The following is a 22324-nucleotide window of genomic DNA, read 5'->3' on the forward strand; positions in this document are numbered from 1 at the left end:
CAGATCCTCAAAATACATCAAGTAAAAGACTACAGGACAAAGTTGAAAATCCAATTTAACAGTGGAAGATTTTAAAACACATTTCCCAACAAGTAAACAAAAATTAGTAAAGATATAGAAGACGTAGAGCAACACAAATAACAAGCTTGATTTAACAGATATAACCGGCTCCTGCATTCAACAGTTTGAGTATACATTCTTCTCAAGCAACATGAAACATTTACAAAACTTGGCTACTTTGTTATTCCATAAAGAAAAAGTTCCAATAATTCAAATAATTAGTGTTATAAGAACACATTCTCTGACCGTGATGCAACTTGGTTAAAATCAATAACAAAAAGATGAATTTTTCTATTTCCATAATTTGGCAATTTCAGAAACACACTTCCAAATCACTCATGGTCATGAGTCATGGAAGATGGAATGAAAATTTTTAAATAACTGAAATTGAATGATAATGAAAATACTATATATCAAAATGTATGGACCTTCATACAATGGATTCATTAATAAAAAGGAAGGAAATCCTGATACAAGCCCCATCATGGATGAACCTCAGAAGCATTAAATGAAGTGAAAGAAGCTAGACATGAGAAGACCACATATTAGATGATTCTACTTACAAATGTCCAGAAAATACAAATTCATACAGACAAAAAGTACAGTAGTGGTTAGCTAGGGGTGGGAACAGGGATTATTGCAAATGGGCATAAGAGAGCTTACTGAGGGGATGAAAATGTTCTAAAATTGATTAATGGAAATGGTAGTGCCACTCAGTAATAAATTAAAAATCACTGGCTTATACACTTGAAATGAGTGAGTTTCATAATACATAAAGTATATCTTGATAAAGCTGTTTTAAAAGAAAACTTGTAAGATATAGGAAAATTAAAAATTTGAGGGAATATAGCCTTAAAGAAAGAAAGAAAGAAAGATGGCTGGGCATGGTGGCTCACATCTGTAATCCCAGCACTTGAGCAGGCTGAGGCAGGAGATCACTTGAGGCCAGGAGTTCAAGACCAACCTTGGCAACAAAGCAAGACAACAACAACAACAACAACAACAAACCAGAAAGAAAAACATCAAAGTAAAGAGAAGAAAATAATAAATATAGGAACTAAAATTTATAAAACCAAAAATATTCAATAGAGAGGATTAACAAAGCCAAAAGTTGGTTTGCTAAAAGAATAATAATAATAAACCATTGGCAAGATCAAGAAAAAAGGGAGAAGGAACAAATGAATATCTGAAATTTAAAAGGGGAGATAACTACTGACATGGCAAAATTTAAAAGATAAAATAATAGCATGAATAGATGTTGAGACTACGGCAATGTTCGTTATATTTCCTTTGTGACTTAAAAAAAAGTTCTGTATTTGTGGGGTATAGGATCATATGCAAATGTAATTAACCTTTTGAACACATTTTGAAGCTAGGTTAGGTATACGAGTTCATGATTACAACGGTCTCTTACATTGTTTCTTTTATCCGTATGATCTATTTATGTGTGTACTTGAAAATACCTCGGCCAGGCACTGTGGCTCACGCCTGTAATCCCAGCACTTCGGGAGGCTGAGCCAAAAGCTCCAGCCAGCCAGCCAGCCAAGGAAGTGCTTACATCACCCCTCCTCCAATCCCAGGCAGTGCAGCTTACAGCTCCAGGAGAAACTCCTTTCCGCTTGAGGAGGGGAGAAAGGAGAGTAAAGGTGACTTTGTCTTGCAACTTAGATACCAGCTCAGCCACAGTAGGATAGGGGACAAGGTAGAGTCCCAAGGCCCTCATTCCAAGCCCTAGCTCCCAGATCACATTTTTAGACATACCCAGGGCCAGAAGGGAATGCGCTGCCCTAAAGGGAAGGACCCAGTCCTGGAAGGATTTATCAAATCCTTCCGAAGGCGGATTGCTTTGAGCCCAGGAGTTTGAGATCAGCCTGGGCAATATGGCGAAACCCAGTCTCCAAAAAAAATACAAAAAATAGCTGGGTGAGGTAGCACACACCTATAGTCCCAGCTACTCGGGAGGCTGAGGTGGGAGGATCACCTGAACCTGGGAAGTCAAGGCTGCAGTGAGCCATGATTGCACCACTGCACTTCGACGTGGCTGACAGGAGTGAGACTCTGTCTCAAAAAAAAAAAAGAAGAAAAGGAAAAAAAAAGAAAATATTTTTTCTTTTATTTATTGGTCACCTACTATGTGCTATGGAGTTTCTCAATATTACCTCTATCCCTAATGTCCCTGGTAAGATAGGCATAAATAACTCCTATTTCAGATGAGACAACTGAGAGAGCCATAAATTATATGTTTTAAAAAGCCAGGATCCAAACTCAGATTTTTCTGTTTTCAAAGCCTGTACTCTTCCTTACCACAGTGGTTCAAATATATGTCGACTGTATATATAACATGTATTTATTTTTTAAAGATAACACAAATTTCAGTATGAGGGAAAACTCAAAACTTAATCATGCAACCCTATAAACTGGACTTTTGTGTTTAAAAGCACCTATCTTTGGGGAGAGGAGGCAGGGCAAGCTGGCTTAATAGAACTCTCCAGCCATCATTTCCCCCCTGTACCCCACAGGAACAACAAATTGAACAATTATCCATACAAGAAAGAACCTTCATAACAACCAAACATCGGGTGAGAGATCACAGTACCTGGTTTTAACTACGTATCACTGAAAGAGGCACTGAAGAAGATAGGAAAGACAGTCTTGAATTGCCAACACCACCATTCCGCCATCTCTTGGCAGCGGCCACATGGTGTGGAGAGAGAATCTGTACTTGTGGGAGGGAGAGTGCAGTGATTGTGGGACTTTGCATTAGAACTCAGTGCTGCCTGCCACAGCTGAAAGCAACATGGGGCAGAATTCAGCCAGTACTCACAGAGGGGGCAGTTAGACCAGCCCCAGCCAGAGGGGAACCACCCATCCCACTGGTCAGAATCTGAGTTCCAGCAAGCCCCACCATGGCAAGCTAAAGCACTCTGGGGTTCCAAATAAACTTGAAAGGCAGTCTAGGCCACAAGTACTGCAATTCCTGGGCAAGCCCTGGTGTTGTGCTGGGCTTGGAGCCAGTGGAGTTAGGGTACATGTGACCTAGTGAGATACCAGCCAGCCAGCCAGCCAAGGAAGTGCTTACATCACCCCTCCTCCAATCCCAGGCAGTGCAGCTTACAGCTCCAGGAGAAACTCCTTTCCGCTTGAGGAGAGGAGAAAGGAGAGTAAAGGGGACTTTGTCTTGCAACTTGGATACCAACTCAGCCACAGTAGGATAGGGGACAAGGTAGAGTCCCAAGGCCCTCATTCCAAGCCCTAGCTCCCAGATCACATTTTTAGACATACCCAGGGCCAGAAGGGAATGCACTGCCCTAAAGGGAAGGACCCAGTCCTGGAAGGATTTATCATCTGATGACTAAGAGACCCTGGGCCCTGAATAAACATCAGCAGCACCCAGGCAGTACTCACCATGGGACTTGGGTAAGACCCAGGGCTGTGCCGGCTTCAGGTGTGACCCAGTGCATTCTAAGCTATGGTGCCCACAGGGAGAGACTTCCTCTGCCTGAGGTAAGGAGAGGAAAGAGTAAAGGAACTTTTTATTGCAGCTTGGGCACCAGCTTGGCCACAGTGGGGTAGAGAACCAAGAAGTCACCTGGGGTAGTCAGTTCTAGCCCTTGGCTTCTGGATGGCATTTCTGGACCTGCCCTGGGCTAAAGAGGAGCCCACTACCTTGAAGGGAGAGTCCTAAAAATGGCAGCATTCACCACAAGCTGACTGAAGAGCCTTTGGGCCTTGGGTGAGTATCAGCAATAGCCAGGCAGTACCTGCTGCAGGGAGAGACTCCTTCCGCATGAGGAAAAAAGAGGGAAGAGTGGGAAGGATTTTGTCTTACAGCTTGGGTGCCAGCTCAGCTGGTGTAGAATCGAGAACCAAGTAGATTCCTAAGGTTCCTGACTCTAGGCCCTGGCTCCCAGATGGCATTCTGGGATCTGCTCTAGGCTGGGGAGTAGCTTGCCACCCTGAAGAGAACGACACAAGCCAGGCTGGATTTGTTTCCTGCTGATGGTAGAGCCCTTGGGCCTTGAGTGAATATTGGCAGTAGCCAGGCAGTGGTAACAGGAGGCCCAGGCTGAGACCCAGTATTTTGCGGGCTTTGGAGAAACTCCATGTGTTTGGGGGGAAGTAAGGGAAAAGAACAAGAGTCTCTGCCTGGTAATACAGGGAATTCTCCCAGATCTTACCCAAGACCACCACGGCAGTATCTCTACAATTGTGCAAGAGCCACAGCATTACTGGGCTTGGGGTGCCCCTGCCAATGCAGATACAGCTACAATGACCAAAGATTTAGATGACAACAACTCAATGTTCTTTGAATACTTGGAAAACTTTCCCAAGAAGGACAGGTACAAACAAGCCCAGACTACAAAGACTATAATAAATACGTAACTCTTCAATGCCCAGACATTAACAAACATCCACAAGCATCAAGACCATACAAGAAAGCATGACCTCACCAAACAAACTAAATAGTGTACTAGTGACCAATCCTGAAGTGACAGAGATATGTGACCTTTCAGAGAGAGAATTCAAAATAGCTGTTTTGAGGAAGCTCAGTGAAATTCAAGATAACACAGAGAAGGAATTCAGAATCCTATCAGGTAAACTTAACAAAGAGGTTAAAATAACTTTTAAAAATCAAGCAGAAATTCCAGAGTTGAAAAATTCAATTGATATAGTGAAGAATGCATCAGAGTCAACAGGAGTATTGATCAAGCAGAAGAAAGAATCAGTGAGTTTGAAGACCGGTTATCTGAAAATACAGTCAGAGGAGACAAAAGAAAAGAGAATAGGCCAGGTGCAGTACCTCACGCCTGTAATCCCAGTACTTCGAGAGGCGAAGCGGGTGGATCACCTGAGGTCAGGAGTTCAAGACTAGCCTGCGCAGCATGGAGAAACCCTGTCTCTACTAAAAATACAAAATTAACCGGGCATGGTAGTGCATGCCTGTAATCCCAGTTATTCGGGAGGCTGAGGCAGGGGAGAATCGTTTGAACCTGGGAGGCGGAGGTTGCCGTGAGCCAAGATGGTGCCACTGCACTCCAGCCTGGGCAACAAGAGTGAAACTCCATCTCAAAAAAAAAAAATTAGCTGGGCGTGGTGGCAGACGCCTGAGGCAGGAGAATCATTTGAACCCAGGAGGCAGAGGTTGCAGTGTGCCAAGATTGTGCCATTGCACTCGAGTCTGGGTGACAGATTGAAATTCTGTCTCAAAAAACAAAAATGAAAAAAGAATAAAAAACGATGAAGCATGCCTACAGGATCTAGAAGATAGCCTCAGAAGGGCAAATATAAGAGTTATTGGCCTTAAAGAGGAGGTAGAGAAAGAGATGGGGTAGAAAGTTTATTCAAAGGGGGTAATAACAGAGAATTTCCCAAACCTAGAGAAAGATACCACTATCCAAGTACAGGAAGGTTATAGAATACCAAGCAGATTTAACCCAAAGAAGACTACCTCAAGGCATTTAGTAATCAAACTCCCAAAGGTCAATGATAAAGAAAAGATCCTAAAAGCAGCAAAAGAAAAGAAACAAATCACATACAATGAAGCTCCAAAATGTCTGGCAGTAGACTTTTCAGTGGAAACCTTAGAGGCCAGGAGAAAGTGGGATAACATTTAAACTGCTGAAGGAAAAAAACTTTTACCCAAGAATAGTATATCCAGCGAAAATATCCTCCAAAAATTGTTGTGGGAAGTCAGGGACCCCGAACAGAGGGACCGGCTGAAGCCATGGCAGAAGAAGATTTCATGGACATTTATTAGTTCCCCAAATTAATACTTTTATAATTTCTTATGCCTGTCTTTACTGCAGTCTCTGAACATAAACTGTGAAGATTTCATGGACACTTATCACTTCACCAGTCAATACCCTTGTGATTTCCTATGCCTGTCTATACTTTAATCTCTTAGTCCCGTCATCTTCGTAAGCTGAGGAGGATGTATGTCGCCTCAGGACCCTGTGATGATTGCATTAACTGCACAAATTGTAGAGCATGTGTGTTTGAACAATATGAAATCTGGATACCTTGAAAAAAGAACAGGATAACAGCAATGTCCAGGGAACAAGAGAGATAACCTTAAACTCTGACTGCTGGTGAGGCAGGCAGAACAGAGCCATATTTCTCTTCTTTCAAAAGCAAATAGGAGAAATATCGCTGGATTCTTTTTCTCAGCAAGGAACATCCCTGAGAAAGAGAATGTGTCCTTGAGGGTGGCCTCTAAAATGGCTGCTTTGGGGGCAGCTGTCTTTTATGGTCATAGCTGTGGGATGAAATAAGCCCTGGTCTCCTGTAGCGCTCCCAGGTTTATTAGGATGAGGAAATTCCCGCTTAATAAATTTTGGTCAGACCGGTTGTCTGCTCTCAAACCCTGTCTCTGATAAGATGTTATCAATGACAATGCCTGCCCGAAACTTCATTAGCAATTTTAACTTCGCCCCTGTCCTGTGGTCCTGTGATCTCACCCTGCCTCCATTTACCTTGTGATATCTTATTACCTTGTGAAGTATGTGATCTCTGTGACCCACACCCTATTTGTACACTCCCTCCCCTTTTGAAAATCACTAATAAAAACTTGCTGGTTTTGCGGCTTGTGGGGCATCACGGAAGCTGCTGACATGTGATGTTTCCCCCAGAAGCCCAGCTTTAAAATTTCTCTCTTTTGTACTCTGTCCCTTTATTTCTCAGACCAGCCGACACTTAGGGAAAATAGAAAAGAACCTACGTGAAATATCGGGGGTGAATTTTGCCTGATAAAAAATGAAGGAGAAACAGACTTGCCCAGACAGAACAAAAGTTGATGGAGGCTGGGCGCGGTGGCTCACACCTGTATTCCCAGCAGTTTGAGAGGCCAAGGTGGGCGGATCGGATCACAAGGTCAGGAGATTGAGACCATCCTGGCTACTACAGTGAAACCCTGTCTCTACTAAAAATACAAAAAAAAATTAGCTGGGCATGGTGGCAGGCACCTGTAGTCCCAGCTACTCAGGAGGCTGAGGCAGGAGAATGGCATGAACCTGGGAGGCAGAGCTTGCAGTGAGCCAAGATCGCACAACTGCACTCCAGCCTGGGGGACAGAGCAAGACTGTCTCAAAAAAAAAAGGCTGTGATAAACTATTTTGACATTTAAAATGTGACCATTTCAAAGTAATAAATTTACCATCTTACCTTGTTCACTCTCAAAGCTTGCTTCCTCATCAGACAAAACTAGCCTGAAGTAAAAACAAAAAAAAATGTAGGTTTTTTGTTATAATACACTTGTGATTCATATTCCCCAAACAGTTTTATATGGTTAAAAAAATTTTCTACTCAGGAAACATAAAATCATTGTCCACTAGATCCCCTAAAATCTATATCTGGTGAATTTCCTACTTCTTTTATAGATCTATACAGACCTTTCACCCCTTATTCCTTCAATAAACATTTACTGAGTATCTACAAAGCACCAGGCATCATGCTCAGTACTCAATCTTCAAGAACCTTCACCATCAAAACCATAGAGTAAGAAGTTTCATTTTCAAGCCTTGAAAGGTTTTAAGAACACTTGTGAACTCAATCAAGGGAATGAAGAACTCCAGAAAAGATGGAGTACCCTATTTTGAACAACGAAGTGATGTTTGCAAGACACGTTAGCCTAAAATATCCTTAATCAATACTAATTTTGGATATTTATAGCATCTATCTGATATAATAGACAAAAAGTTAAGACAAAGAAATAGGGCCGGGTGCGGTGGCTCACGCCTGTAATCCCAGCACTTTCGGAGGCTGAGACAGGCAGATCACGAGGTCAGGAATTCGAGACCAGCCTGACCAACGTGGTGAAACCCTGTCTCTACCAAAAATACAAAAATTAGCTGGGCGTGGTGGCATGTGCCTGTAATCCCAGCTACCCAGGAGGCTGAGGCAGGAGAATCACTTGAACCTGGGAGGTGGAGGTTGCAGTGAGCCGAGATCATGCCACTGCACTCTAGCCTGGGTGACAGGGCAAGACTCCGTCTCAAACAAAAAAAAAAAAGAAATTGAACACAGACATAGTCACTACACCTGGGGCATGACCTCACAGTTGCTAGTATTGAAAGTTGTTTTTAATAAATCTTTAAAGATACTTAAAAATCTATACAGTATTTACTTGTAAATACTATACAAATAAACCTACAGAGCAAATAAATATTCATGACCTGAAATGAAATTTTCCCTAACAGTATTATGTTTTTTTAAACAACTTGGATGGAAGAGAAGGTGAAGAGCTTGGCCATCTATTAGTTAGTTAACTTGGAAAGTAGCTCTCATAATGCTAAAGATACATGAGAAGATTTTGAATAAAACTCTTATGAAATGTGAGAATGGAAACATTTTACTAAATTAATATAGTTCATATAACATATGATTTTAAATGTCAATATAGGCCAGGCGTGATGGCTCACTCCTGTAATCCCAGCACTTTGGGAGGCTGAAGTGGGCAGATCACTTGAGGTCAGGAGTTCGAGACCAGCCTGGCCAACATAGTGAAACTCCATCTCTACTAAAAAATACAGAAACTAGCTGGGCTTAGTAGTGCATGCCTGTAATCCCAGCTACTCAGGAGGCTGAGGCAGGAGAATCACTTGAACCTGGGAGGGGGAGGTGGCAGTGAGCTGAGATTGTGCCACTGCACTCCAGCCTGGAGAAAAAGAGTGAGACTCTGTCAAAAAAAAAAAAAAAAGTCAATATATAAATTCACAAATTTAATTTATAACCAGACATTTTATCAATGTTTATCTTAAAACATACATTCAAGTTAGCAAAAAAAATTGGTTTGGATTTCCTCATAGAGAAGATGGGAAAATGTCTTATACTACATTTGTGTCTTAGTTCATTTTGTGTTGCTATAAGAGAATACCTGAGACTAAGTAATTTATAAAGAAAAGAGGTTCATTTAGTTCTGCAGGTTGGGAAGTTCAAGATCATGGCCTTGGCTTCTGGCAAGGGCTTTAGTGCTGCATCATAACATGGTAGAGAAGGTCAAAGGGGAAGCGGACATGTGCCAAGAGGCAAACTCCAAGGCGCATTGGGCTTTATAACAAACCACTCTCTCAGGATCACCTTCTACTCAACAGTATATGGTTTATCACTGTTTGGCCCTTATTTCTGAGTTCGTTAATATATTGAATCTGGTTAAAATGAGAATTAAATAGCAGCTTTGAAAGAAAAACAAAGGGACAATAATATAATAAAAGGGAAATGGGGCATGAAGGATGTACACGGCAACAGCCCGTATTTTCAGGTAACCAGTCCCAGTCCTATGTGTGTTATTCTGGAAACAGATTTCTAATAGTTTATTTCACAGCTGCTGGTACCTGTCCCTTTCTTCTCTCTAGCTACCCATTTCAAGAGTCACTAGAGGTACTTGTGGCTCTTAATACAAGGCTCTATCCCAAATGACAGACTCTTAATCACCCCAATCAGTTTGATACTTCTGTCATATCCTTTGCCTGCTATGTTAAAAAATGGAAAAAATTTGTGTAGGATGTGGATATTAAGAAAAAAATGGAAAAATATATATAAGGTTTCAAAACAAATTGCTAAGATCTGAATTTCTCCTCATCAAAACTCTTGTTGAAATTTGACCCCACCCTCAACGTGGGAGTATTGGGAGGTGGAGACCTAGTAGGAGGTGTTTGGGTCATTGGGGCAGATCTCTCATGAATGGTTTGGTGCCTTTTTCATGGTAATGAGTGAGTTCTCACTCTCATGAGATTGGATTAGTTCTCTCAGGAATGCTTCTGAATGGGTTGTTATACAGCCAGCACGCCCCTTGATTTTGCCTCTTCACACAGGTCTGCTTCCCCTTTGACCTTTTCTGCCATGTTATGAAGCAGCACTAAAGCCCTCACCAGAAACCAGGGCCATGCTCTTGAACTTCCCAGCCAGCAGAACCATGAGCTAAACTTTTTTACTTGATAAATTACCCTGTCTCAGGTATCCTGTTATAGCAACACAAAACAGACTATGATACAAATGTTTAGTGTTGACTGGAAAAATGACATAGGAATAAATATTCAGTAAGAGAAGAAACAATTCTTTCCACATATATCATATGATGGTATCCAGGACTTCTATAACATGACACAGATGACTTATGCCTGCTTACTTATTGAGCTGTTCAGTAAGAAAACCGCCTATTTGTTCATCTTTATTGTCTTCACTAAGCTTGCTTGGAGTGTCTTGTAGTTGCTAAAGATAAGAAAGTCAATGTTAAGTATATAGAAAGAATCTGTTTCTTCTTCTCTGCAAAGAAAATGAGAATATAAATTCTAAAGAACCATATGAAATAGGAAGTTCTGAACTAGAGAGTGAAAGATATAGGACATGTATGCTAATGTAATCTGAACTGAGCTACTGAGCTTCATACACTTGTTTCTCCTGGCTGCCTGTGCAAACTGCACATATTGTGATGTGGGGTAGCCACAGATTAGTTTAACAACTTAGTAATAGGCCTAAAGAAGACTTAAACTGTGTTTCTAGTCTGTATCACAATGCTCTAAATACAGCTAAAGATTTTCAATTTTGATTCTGAGCAGAAATTGGATATAAAATTTGCCTAAATACACAGTATGCCATACAGCGAAGCATTTATTATATTAAAAGTAAAAACAAAACAAAAAACAACCTAATTCAAGGCTATCTTTGGTGCTGGAAGATGCCATGTCAGAACATGACTTTAACATCCATCCTAAACCCCAGAAATATGCAAGATATGAGCCTATCACAAATACCACATCCAGCTTGAACAAACCAGCCAGCAACACTTTCAAGCTTTACTGAAAATATGGCAGAATGAATGGTAAGTTAAAAGGTACTGAAACCTGGCATAATGTTGGTTATCATGAACCATATCCATGACATCAGTGTAAAAGTAAAACAAAGTTTTTCTCTAACTTCTAATACTGTCAGGTAGGTAATCTGGTCATTTTTAAGAGCACATGACCACTTTCCATTACTTGTTCCTCTTAAGATTTTCCTTTGCATAGCCTTTTCTTATCTCCTTTGCATTTAAATTTTCTTTTTACTTTCTCCCTCTTTTTCCCTGTCCTACTAGTATCTTGGGCCTGCCAGCAGTATTCCTATGTATTTCAGTGTTGCTGGCAACATTTGCAATTAGGAAAGTGCTGACCCTTGGCTGAAGGAAAATGTTTCTCAATGTTTTGTAAATTTTAAATTAACCTTGGTTAAAAAAAAAAAAAGTTTCAATGTTATCACCCAAATGAAGTGTAATACATCTAAACAAGAGAACATGGAACGCAATGTACCTTGAGAGCTACAAAATCATACGGATGAAAGCCAATACAAGCTTCATGAATTTGGGACATCATTCGAGCTGTTTTCTCCCAGAATCCAAGCAGTGTTCTCTGCAAAAAAAGAAAAGGTGACACTACAGTTCTGCTTCCCCCCCATGATTTTTTAAGTGCTATATTTCCTTACTAGTTTAGTAGATGAACAGTTGCCAAAAAATAAGAAGCAGGAACTAAATTCAATTTTCCAAGTTTAGGGAACCATAAAGCACTGCAAATAGTACTTGTGCAAAAGAATCGGCATCTGTGTCTGCACGTGTGGGAGTTAACTGTATAAACAGCACAGGAATGCACACTGGAGCCACCCAGAGAGTGACTGCAGCTAAGAGAATGAAAACTTAGGGATCAGAACATCTGAGATATCAAAAAGAGAAATGTTAAAAGCACAAAAATACCAATCTCTGTTAAAGGAGGAACATATGTGTAATCTTTATGTTGATGGGAATATATAAAACTTTTTAATTGGAGAAAAATTACATTTACCACTAAATCTGGCCTTTCATCTAGAGTTCAAGAAAGATTTGCCAAAAAATTTGTTCTCAAGCTAACTCAAGTAATTGGACATTTTTCTTGCTGCTTCAAGGTTCCTGATTAAAGTGAGGAGGATGAATGGAGAGAATAAAGGAAAACTGAACTCATAGCTATTGTGTTTCAGGCAAGATGCTAAACAGATATCACACACTGTTATTTTCAAGTGCATCCTTTCTCCATTCCTGAATCCCACAGTACTGAACTGAAATAGGCAGACTCCCTAAAAGCAGGAGTGAATGTCCATTTCCTGTAGTTTATTACTCTTTTCTTATGTAAGTACAGTTTATTCAATTTTTTCCATTGAAAAATATATGTAAAAATCAATAGCTGCTACTTATTAATATCTAACTTATTCATTGTGTGTTACTTATATGTGATTTGTGGTACTATAAGCACAAGTGAGACTTCTGAGGTTAAAGTGGTATGGGATGGCAACTTGACAGAATGAAAAGAACATATAACTTAGAAATAGAAAACTTTGGTTTCTAAGCCAACATTGCCGTTCACTTTAATTCTCATAGGTGTCACTTTCCTCATCCATAAAATGACAGAAAAGGTTTTAAACTTTTGAGGGCACAGAATCTTTGCTTCAGATGAAATTGTATGTAGAACTTCAAACCTAGAAGTGGAACAGCTCTGGTTAAACTAGGGCAAATGGGCCTTAAATTTTGCCGCTTCAACATTCCCCTCTTCAACCTCAAATGGTCCCTAAGTCTCTCTCTCTCCTTTGACACCAAAGAGAAGAGCTACAGAAGTAAACAGTCTCTAAGGTCTTTTTCAGAACTTTTTGACTCTCTGACTTTCATAACCTCAATAAAGCAATTATAGCAAAGTCAAAGGAATCTAATCATACATAAATTTTTACACCCTTTAGACAACTTTTAAAAAGAAATCTCACCACTCATCTTTACTGCAAGGATATGCTGACCATGGAGGTGGGTACCTGGTAGGTAGTGAGCGAATGAGATAGCATATTGCAGCGACTAGCTCCAAGTAAATCCACTTTCTGACAAACATCCATCTTTAACTTGTCAAAAGAAGCTTTGCTATTTCTCACTTGCATCTGTACCTGCAATAAAAATGCTAATTTTTATTACAGATATATAGTATAAATATAGTATGTTATTACAGACATAAATATAGTATACGGGTTCATAATAAATATTTTCAGAAATAAATTATAATAAAGACTAATTTCTTTTCCCTGTATCATTAATATTTCATGAGTAATGATGAAGATTTTGCTACTGTTAGTAATTGTAGGAGATTCTTTCCAGAAGATATCTTTATGCTGAGAAAGTATGAGATAATAGATGGAAAGCAAATAGTTTTTTAAAAAGTATTCCAAATAAAAAGAAACTTCTAAAATTATTCATGGATAGCACTTAGCTAAGAGCAGAAGAATAAATGAAAAGGATACCTCGTTAAAGCACTGAGAAACATTAATAATATTTCTGAATCATGCAGATATTTATAAATTCCAGTAGAGGCCTATTATATTTCTTGAATAAATGGTGAGTCATGCCATCAGGTAGTGTGAATACTCAACCTTTTAATATATTAATTTATTCAACAAATATAAGGCACCTATTATATGCAAGGCATTGTTCTAGGCACTGAGATATTGTGGTGAACAAAACAATGTTCTTCCCCACCATCCTTGGGTAGGGAGGCACAGGAAAAAAAAGAAGTAAATAAATATATAGTTGCAAAGGTAGCAAATAAGTAAACAGAAATGAGTGAAGGATGACATGGAAGTCCTTGGTGAGATCATGCATGATGTTTGAACTGGGACAGAAAGATGATGAGCAGGCTACGCTAAGACCCTGGGGAGAGCATTCCAGAACTAGGGACAAGCAAGGACAAAGGTCCTGAGAGTGGGAGGGGGTGAAGACCTTATCATGTTAGAACAACAAGAAGCAAGGAGGTAGAGCACATTCTTCCTGGAGTGTAGGAAGCAAGTACAACGTGGTTGTGGAGGGACCAGGGATCAGGCCATGCAGGGTTTTTAGGGTCCAGATAGGGACTTGGATTGTATTTGATGTGGTTTGGCTGTTTCCCTGCTCAAATCTCATCTTGAATTCCCACATGTTATGTGAGGGACCCAGTGAGCGATAACTGAATCATAGGGGCAGGTCTTTCCCATGCTGTTCTTGTGATAGTGAATAAGTCTCACGAGATCTGATGGTTTTAAAATGGAGAGTTTCCCTACACAAGCTCTTTTTGCCTGCCACCATCCATGTAAGATATGACTTGTTCCTCCTTGCCTTCTACAATGATTGTGAGGCCTCCCCAGCCACGTGGAACTGTAAGTCTATTAAATCTCTTCATCTTCCCAGTCTTGGGTATGTCTTTATCAGCAGCATGAAAATAGACTAATACATTATTCTTCTTTTAAAAATTGAGGTGAAAGTTGCATAACATACAATTAGCAATTTTAAAGTGTTCAATGAAGTGGCATTTAGTGCATTCGCAATGTTGTTCAATCACTCCCTTGGACTGTATTCTCACTGTCAAAGATTGTAAAAGGGATGGAATACGAGGTAGTTGTGGCCTAAGGCCATGTATTCACCTACTTCATAGGGCTGTTGTGTGTAATCAATGAGGCAAACCACTTAATAGCTGGCCCAGAGTCAGGCTCCATCAGTATTAAATATTATGATTTCTATTATGGGTTCTCTATTTATGAAATGAATGATAAAATGAATTTTGTTATTTATGTATAGTATAATTAGGGGCTATAATTTATAATAAGGAGTTTATTTAGCAAAAACATATGTTCATACATAGTTGCTTAGGAAGTCTGTGGCCAAACTTTGTATTGTGACAGAATAAAAATTTTGATAACCTTCATATTTCCTTATAATTAACAATCATTTTACATGAATTTTTACTTAAATTCCTTTTGTCCCTCTGTAATAAACTATTTTCTTCCTGCAAACGAATCTCAAAAGTCCAAGCAAGCAACATTTAAGAAGTAATTTAGATCTATCATGAGACAGATTAAAAAATTAATAAAAAAGGTAGATGGTGTGAAGATGCCACTCCAGGAGTAAAAATAAAAGTGTGACAAACTTTTGTACTTCAACTACAGTCTCCAAGCAACCAAGAATGTCTAATGAAACATATATTTACCAAAAAACATCTGAAATTTTATTATCTTAATTATTCTGTGGCAGTTTCATATTTCATACACCAAGAAAAGGAAAGGGATACGTTTTCATACTTTTCTAAACTTTTCCATTTGCTTTAAGGTGTCTGGGTCCAGCTCTTGGGATACATCTTTCATCCACAGCAGAGCTCCTCTGTATTCTGTGCGTGCCTGCTCCATCCGATTAATTGTCATCAAGGTATCAGATACTGCCCTTTGACTGAATGTTGCTACTTCTTGCTTCAGACGAGACAGAGGAGTACACAGGGCCAATCTAATGGCAGAGAGGTAAAAATCAGAGGGTTGAACACATCATAAGTAAAACAAAACAAAGGTTTAAACCAATGAAAAAGCATATTTGCTAACAAGATGAATCTACAAGTAAAAAATTATTCAGTTCCTAAGGAGATTTTGAAAGCAAATAAGGATCATATAGCCAACTCTGAATTATCAATAAAGATGTGTTGGCCGGGCGCGGTGGCTGACGCTTGTAATCCTAGCACTTTGGGAGGCCAAGGTGGGCAGATCGCCTGAGGTCAGGCGTTTGACACCAGCCTGGCCAACACGGCGAAACCCTGTCTCTACTAAAAATGCAAAAAATTAGCCAGGTGTGATGGTGGGTGCCTGTAATCCCAGCTACTCGGGAGGCTGAGGCAGGAGAATCGCTTGAACCCGGGAGGTGGAGGTTGCAGCAAGCCGAGATGGCGCCACTGCACTCCAGCCTGGGCGACAGAGCGAAACTCCATCTCAAAAAAAAAAAAAAAGTGTCTACACCTCCTCCCTTGTTACTTTAGGAAATATGTCATTTTTGCAATACTTTGGAAGTTATTCCATGTATAAATAACTTGCCAAGTAAATCTGCCATTTAGAAAACAGTTCTGAGGGGAACAGAGAACCTGCATTCATAAAGCATAATCCAATTAACAGAAAGCCTTTCATTTGACAAGTTCAGGGAAAACCTGGGTTTTGCTAGCAGAACTAATGAGTATGGAGTTCTTAGCAGCTGAGGATGAGGACAAGATAACAAGTATTTAAGAAACACAGATTAAATCCAATTCCTCCTTTTTGCTTAGTGACCATTGGAGGGCCCTGTACTTAGTACCTCCACGTCACTTCCTTCAAGATAGACTTTTGCACTGATGTGATGTTTCAGAATAAAGCTATATAAACTGGACACCATCATTATAGGTCTGATAAGGACTGTTTTCTTCTTCTTAAATGCAAAAGATTTGGGCTAGGTTTAGTAATTACAGGAGATTCTTTGCAGTAGGTATCATTATATTAGAAACTGAAATAATAACTGGAAAGTATGTAATTAAGAAGAAAAAATTTCTTCTACTTAAAAAGTACCACTATATTTATAGTATAGTATCAAAAAGTGAAATTGGAAATACACATTTTTAAGATGTTAGTCATTCTGTGACTGTTACATTAAACCAGTTGAGAAATATAACTGATACTTGTCTGATTTTAGGGGAAATAAAAGAAATATAAATACAGGCCTAAAGGTTATTTCTAGAAATTAAGCAACCAAGAACATCAATCATTAAATAATTATTTTGAATACAAAATTAGTAATTAAGAATTAGGTGTCACAACATAACTGTGATATATTTCTCTTTAACCCTTTATTAGAATGAACAGTGACCTTTACAAATATGCAAATTTAAGTACACATGTCAAAACTGTCAGATTGACTACAGATTCAAGATAATGAACAACCATGGTAAACCTTTGCTTGGCTGAAGAACAAAGTGCCTTGCCAGTGGCATCCATCATTTTGCCAGCTTGAGTTGCATCCCGTTCTGCTTGAAACTTTAAAAAGAGCCCTAGCTCATTTTCTTCCTCTGATATAACTAGGAAAAAAATTACAGTGTAGTTAATTGTTTCCTTTCATCATTTGTTTAAAACATACACACAACTAAAAATCTCACAGCAATAACTCTCTATACAAGATTTACTTAGGGGAAGAAGAAGAGAGACTTATTTTTTAAATGCAATTCCTGGGCTCTATTTCCAGAGACTCTACTTTCCATAGGTCTAGGGAATCTGGCTTCTTATCAGCACTCCAGATGGTTTCGACACAGTGAATCCATGGACCTCGCTTTGAGAAGGACTGATTTTTAGTGACAAAAATCCCTCAAAACTATAAAATAAAGCCATAAATGATGCATTTTCAAATGTGCAGAGATGTATTTTAGGATCATTGCCTCTTACAAAGTATTTGTTCCCTATTTAAACTTGTTAATTTATTCTTGACTCCCTCCTGGCTTCAGTTTCCTATGCTCGGTATCGCAGACTCGCAGATGTCCACAGTTCTGCTCCAGCAACCCTAAAAACTGTCATCTAGTGCACTGCTGCTCAAAGTGTAGGCCATGGACCAGTATTGGTCCAGAATCCTCTGTTACCAAGCTGTGACAAGCGAAGAAGTAAGGAAACTGAGAATAACTGTGTAGAGACTTTGAGCATTTTATATTTGTCAAATCTAATAAAGTGAGCTTATAATACATTTTTCACGTATTTTATTTCATTTTTCTAAAAGTTATTTTTTTAAAAGATGGGATCTTGCTTTGAAGTCCAGCCTGGAGTGCAGTGGCTTGATCATAGCTCACTGCAACCTCGAATTCCTGGGCTCAAGTGATCCTCCTGCCTCAGCCTCCTGAGTAGCTCAGACTACAGGCATGAGCCACAGTGGTTGGCTAATTTTTTAAAAATTATTTTAGAGGCAGGGTCTCACTATGTTGACCACGCTGGTCTCAAACTCCTAGCCTCAAGCCATCTTCCCACCTTAGTTTCCCAAAGCACTGGAATTACAGGTAGGCACGAGTCACAGTGCTCAGCTAAAAATTCATTTTTATTGAATTTTACAAAGGTATCAGTTTACAACAGATTGAAAGCAAACCATGAAACAAAAAAAGGTCCTTCACCACAATTTAAGAAACACTGATCTAGTGTAAGCTGATCCTGTAACCACAATAAGACTAATAAGGGGGAAAGCCCACAGTGCTCCAATTATAAGCTTAAAGTAAATAAACAACAACAAATGTCATGCCTAATTTCATCCCACTTCACTGATAGAAAAATCAAAGTTAAAACTGAAAGGGAAGTGTCTGGCTACTTGTGGGGCAGCAACAGAACTCAGGCCTCCTCATGCTGCCTCCCCACTACCCCTGTCCCCGCTGCCATGCCTACAAGGGTGACCCAAGGAGAGCACAATGGTGTAATGAGGAAGGTGTCTACACAGTCTGTAGTCTCATCTCTAATAAAACCATGAACAACTGACCTGATCCAGAGCAGATGGGGTTTGGGGAGTCATGCTAATTTAATGCTGATTACTTGAGAGATGTACAGTTTACACATTATTTGAATCAGAACTTCATAAAATATACCTCAATTAAAACTACTAGAAAATATTCATTTGGGTATGGTGGTTCAGAAAGCACTTTGAGTACTTGGAATACTTCATTATCAAGTATCAACTGAACATAAATGATCACTGAAGCTTACCTTTATCATTGCAGAAAGAGCAGTCAATGAGGCTGAGTCTGTGCTGCTTCTATGTTGAGACCTGCCTGCCAAAATCTACAGAGACCCCTCCCTGACGTGTTCTCCCCTGAGTCAAGAGATTCCCATAAAGTTATGGTGCTGGACTAACCTACTGCTTTGTCTGATGTTACTCCCAACAGATGTATTAATACAATCGTCTTCAAGAAATCACGTATTTATACACAATCTTGAAGCGAAAATACACAATTAAATCTATATGTGTTTCCCTTCCTTATTCTGAAATGCTCCACCAGAGTGCTAAAAGATCTAGTGATTTCAGGGTACATAAACTTGCTGATTTTCTTCACGTTTTCATTTCTGTCACAGGACTCACTTGGTCCAGTGATTGTGATATATTTTACCAAGCAGTAAAAGGCCATAAGGTCGTTAGTAATCTGACCCCAAATTTCCTTTGTTCCTTTATCCTCCCATTAGTTTCAATGACAGACTCTTCTGCCTATGCAGGCTGTTCTCATTCTTTAAGCTCTTTAAACTCCAAGTCTCTTCTCTACATGTTCAACTTCTATAAATCCTTTAAGTTTTACCTCAATTCCTATCTATGGAATTGCCTTTGCCAATTACTCTAATCCACAGTTATTCTTCATTCCTAGGAATTCAGAGTTATGTCTGTATCATTATTCTGAACTCAATTACATACTACTTACATTGTCTCTCTTTTTGTGCAAAAAGTTGTTTCTCCAACTACTTCCTTGGGAAAAGCACATGGCAGGTAGTCAAAAAAATACTTGAATAATCATGCTTTATTGGATTTATTTCTTTAATGGGACAATGTATAAGCTTTGATTATAAAGCGATGAGATTAATTTACATAGCTACATGAGAAAAATTGATTCATTGAAATCAAATATTTATCGAGTACTGACTACATGCTAGACATTGTTTCTAGACTGGGGACACAGAAATAAAACAGAAAAATTCTGTCCTGGCGAGGTGCAGTGGCTCACACCTGTAATCCCAACACTTTGGGAGGCTGAGGTGGGTGGATCACGAGGATAGGAGTTCAAGACCAACCTGGCCAAGATGGTGAAACCCCGTCTCTACTAAAAATACAAAAATTAGCCAGGCATGGTGGCAGGCGCCTGTAATCCCAGCTACTTGGGAGGCTGAGGCAGAGAATTGCTTGAACCTGGGAGGCGGAGGTTGCAGTGAGCCAAGATCACGCCACTGCACTCTAGCCTGGGTGACAGAGTGAGACTCCACCTCAAAAAAAAAAAAATTCTGTCCTTAAGGAGGGCATATTCTAGTGGTGGGAAGAAAAACAATGGACAAAATATATAGAATGTTGAATATTATTAACTGGACAGGGAGTTTTGAGGGAAAGGGGTATTGTATTGTATTGTATTTTTTGTACCCTCTGAGGGCAGAGAGTATTGCATTTTAGATATGCAGTTCAGGGAATGCCTCATTTAAAAAGATGACATTTGACCAAATACCCAAAGGAAGTTAGGGATTCCACTATACAGATATGCCTACTATGTAAGATATTAATATGGCTAAAGAGGAGAAGCTTTTAGGAGGTGTGATTAGAGAGGTAGCCATGTCCAGCAGGCCCACTGTAATTAAAAAAGGAGAAGAGATCCAAAGATTGAGTTTTAACCTGAACAAGTCCAGGAGAGAAGAGAATCAGCAAAGGCCGGATGCCAAGAAAGAGTGACCAGGAGGAGGAAAACCAGGAAAGCCAAGTGAAGAAAGTGTATCAAGGAATAGGAAATAATAAATGTGTTAAATAATGTGATAAGCCAGATTTAGAAGGAGTTGGTTAATCATGACCTTGACAAGAGAAATTTGGTGGAGTGATGGGGATGAAAACTTGACTGGAGTGAGTACAAGAGAAATTGGAAGGAAAGGAACAGAGATCATGAATACAGACAATTACATCACATTTTTCTGTAAAGAGCAGCAGAGGAATGGAATTTAACTGCAAGGGCAAGTGGGAGTCAAGAAAGAGAGGTTTAAGTGATGGAAATAAATCCATTTCAGATGCTGCGCAGGCCCGGGCATGGTGACTCACACCTGTAATCCCAGTACTTTGGGAGGTCGAGGCAGGAGGATCACTTGAGGCCAGGAGTTTGAAACCAGTCTGGGCAGCATAGTGAGACCCTGTGTCTACAAAAAAATACAAAAATTAGCCAGGTATGGTGGCACACGCCTGTAATCCCAGCTACTTGGTAGGCTGAGGTGGGAGGATCACTTGAGCCCAGGTGGTGGAGACTGTAGTGAGCTGTGATTGCACCACTGCAACTCCAACCTGGGTGACAGAGAAAGACCCTGTCTCAAAGAAAAAAAATATCAGCAAAAAATAAATCTGGGTCAGAGGATTTGATTAACTGAGGAAAGAAGAGAGAATACTGGGGCTTTTGAGAACAGGTAACTGTAAATATTCATATTTTGCCATAAGAAGCTATTCACAAAATTGTTTTTACATTAAATCTTTCATTTTAAAAAATGCTAATATTTATTTTAAATGGGAATTATCAGATAGATAACTATGATTTCATACCATTGAGTCTTAGCTGGTATTTCTCGATTATCTTCAGAAGTTCAGTGCATGTCTCTTGAACAGAGTGAAAAACCTTGAGATATAAATTTTATTAGGACAATTTAAAGAACTATAAACAAATATATGTTATAAGCACTCCAAAAGCATAACATTTTCTTATAAGTATTATGTCTGTTTTAAAAACATTATGTCTATTTTTCTTGGCTATGACATGCTTCAGTTTTGGTTTTACTTCCGATGTAGAAAGCACATTCCCCCATGAGAGCTGGAAAAAAATGATAAATATATGGGAGCAAACAAAAAATTAAAACTGAAGAGTTTGTCCTCATCTCAGCTCCTGTCCTCATCTCAGCTCCAAACTATCTAAATAACAACAACATAAATCTAATATAAACTGCATCAAATATTGCCAACCACAGATGAGAGTGCAGATAACCTTACAAAGTATTAACTCGAAGTCTGGCTTTTCTCTCATACTGGTCTAAACAAAACAGATTAGTGAATTTACTATAAAAATTAAATAATGTATTATAACATCAAATATAAATTATTTTTATATTCTTTTTTTAGAATTTTCTATAGATATTAATTCTTTCATTACTACTGCTGCTAATTGCTAACAGAAAAGAAATAAAATATCCAGTAGACTCTCATTTCAAAATTAAGCACGTGAAAATTTGAGATGAGGCCACACTATATACATGACATAACTCTTCACACACATTAATAAATGTAGGTGTTCCCAGATAAGCAAGCAAGCATAAGTTTTACAGTACAGATACAATGAGGACTTTTTTTTGAGATGGAGTCTCACTCTGTCACCCAGGCTGGAGTGCAGTGGTGCAATCTCGGCTCACTGCAACTTCTGCCGCCTGGGTTCAAGCGATTCTTCTGGCTCAACCTCCTGAGTAGCTGGGATTACAGATGCCCATTACTGTGCCCAGCTAATTTTTGTATTTTTAGTAGAGATGGGGTTTCACCATCTTGGCCAGGCTGGTCTTGAACTCCTGACCTTGTGATCCACCTGCCTCAGCCTCCCAAAGTTCTGGGATTACAGATTTTTTTTTTTTTTTTTTTTTAGCAAGGCCTGTCTGTTCAGAATCTACACTAAATAATTTTTATGTGACTTAGTTCAAGAAGACCTTGGTACTGCTATATAATATTAAGCCCTAACCCTTTTATTGTCAGATG

At 39.3% G+C, this 22324-nt stretch overlaps 1 protein-coding gene across 23 annotated transcripts in view; it reads right to left on the reverse strand.

Moving 5' to 3' along the window:
• Positions 1-22324, reverse strand: part of ICA1L (islet cell autoantigen 1 like) — a 68707-nt gene that overhangs the window by 28168 nt on the left and 18215 nt on the right. For all 23 annotated transcript variants that reach the window (XM_034954830.3, XM_055108989.1, XM_034954826.2 and 20 more), the window contains 7 exons: positions 21134-21206; positions 16799-16922; positions 15142-15340; positions 12859-12984; positions 11343-11441; positions 10184-10266; positions 7222-7265 (listed from right to left, as the gene is read on the reverse strand). In XM_034954830.3, the coding sequence (XP_034810721.1) occupies positions 7222-7265; positions 10184-10266; positions 11343-11441; positions 12859-12984; positions 15142-15340; positions 16799-16922; positions 21134-21206 (748 nt within the window). The remainder of the gene's footprint in view (positions 1-7221; positions 7266-10183; positions 10267-11342; positions 11442-12858; positions 12985-15141; positions 15341-16798; positions 16923-21133; positions 21207-22324) is intronic.

This window comes from Pan paniscus, chromosome 13 (assembly GCF_029289425.2).
Source record: "Pan paniscus chromosome 13, NHGRI_mPanPan1-v2.0_pri, whole genome shotgun sequence".
NCBI classification, from domain to species: Eukaryota; Metazoa; Chordata; class Mammalia; order Primates; family Hominidae; genus Pan; species Pan paniscus.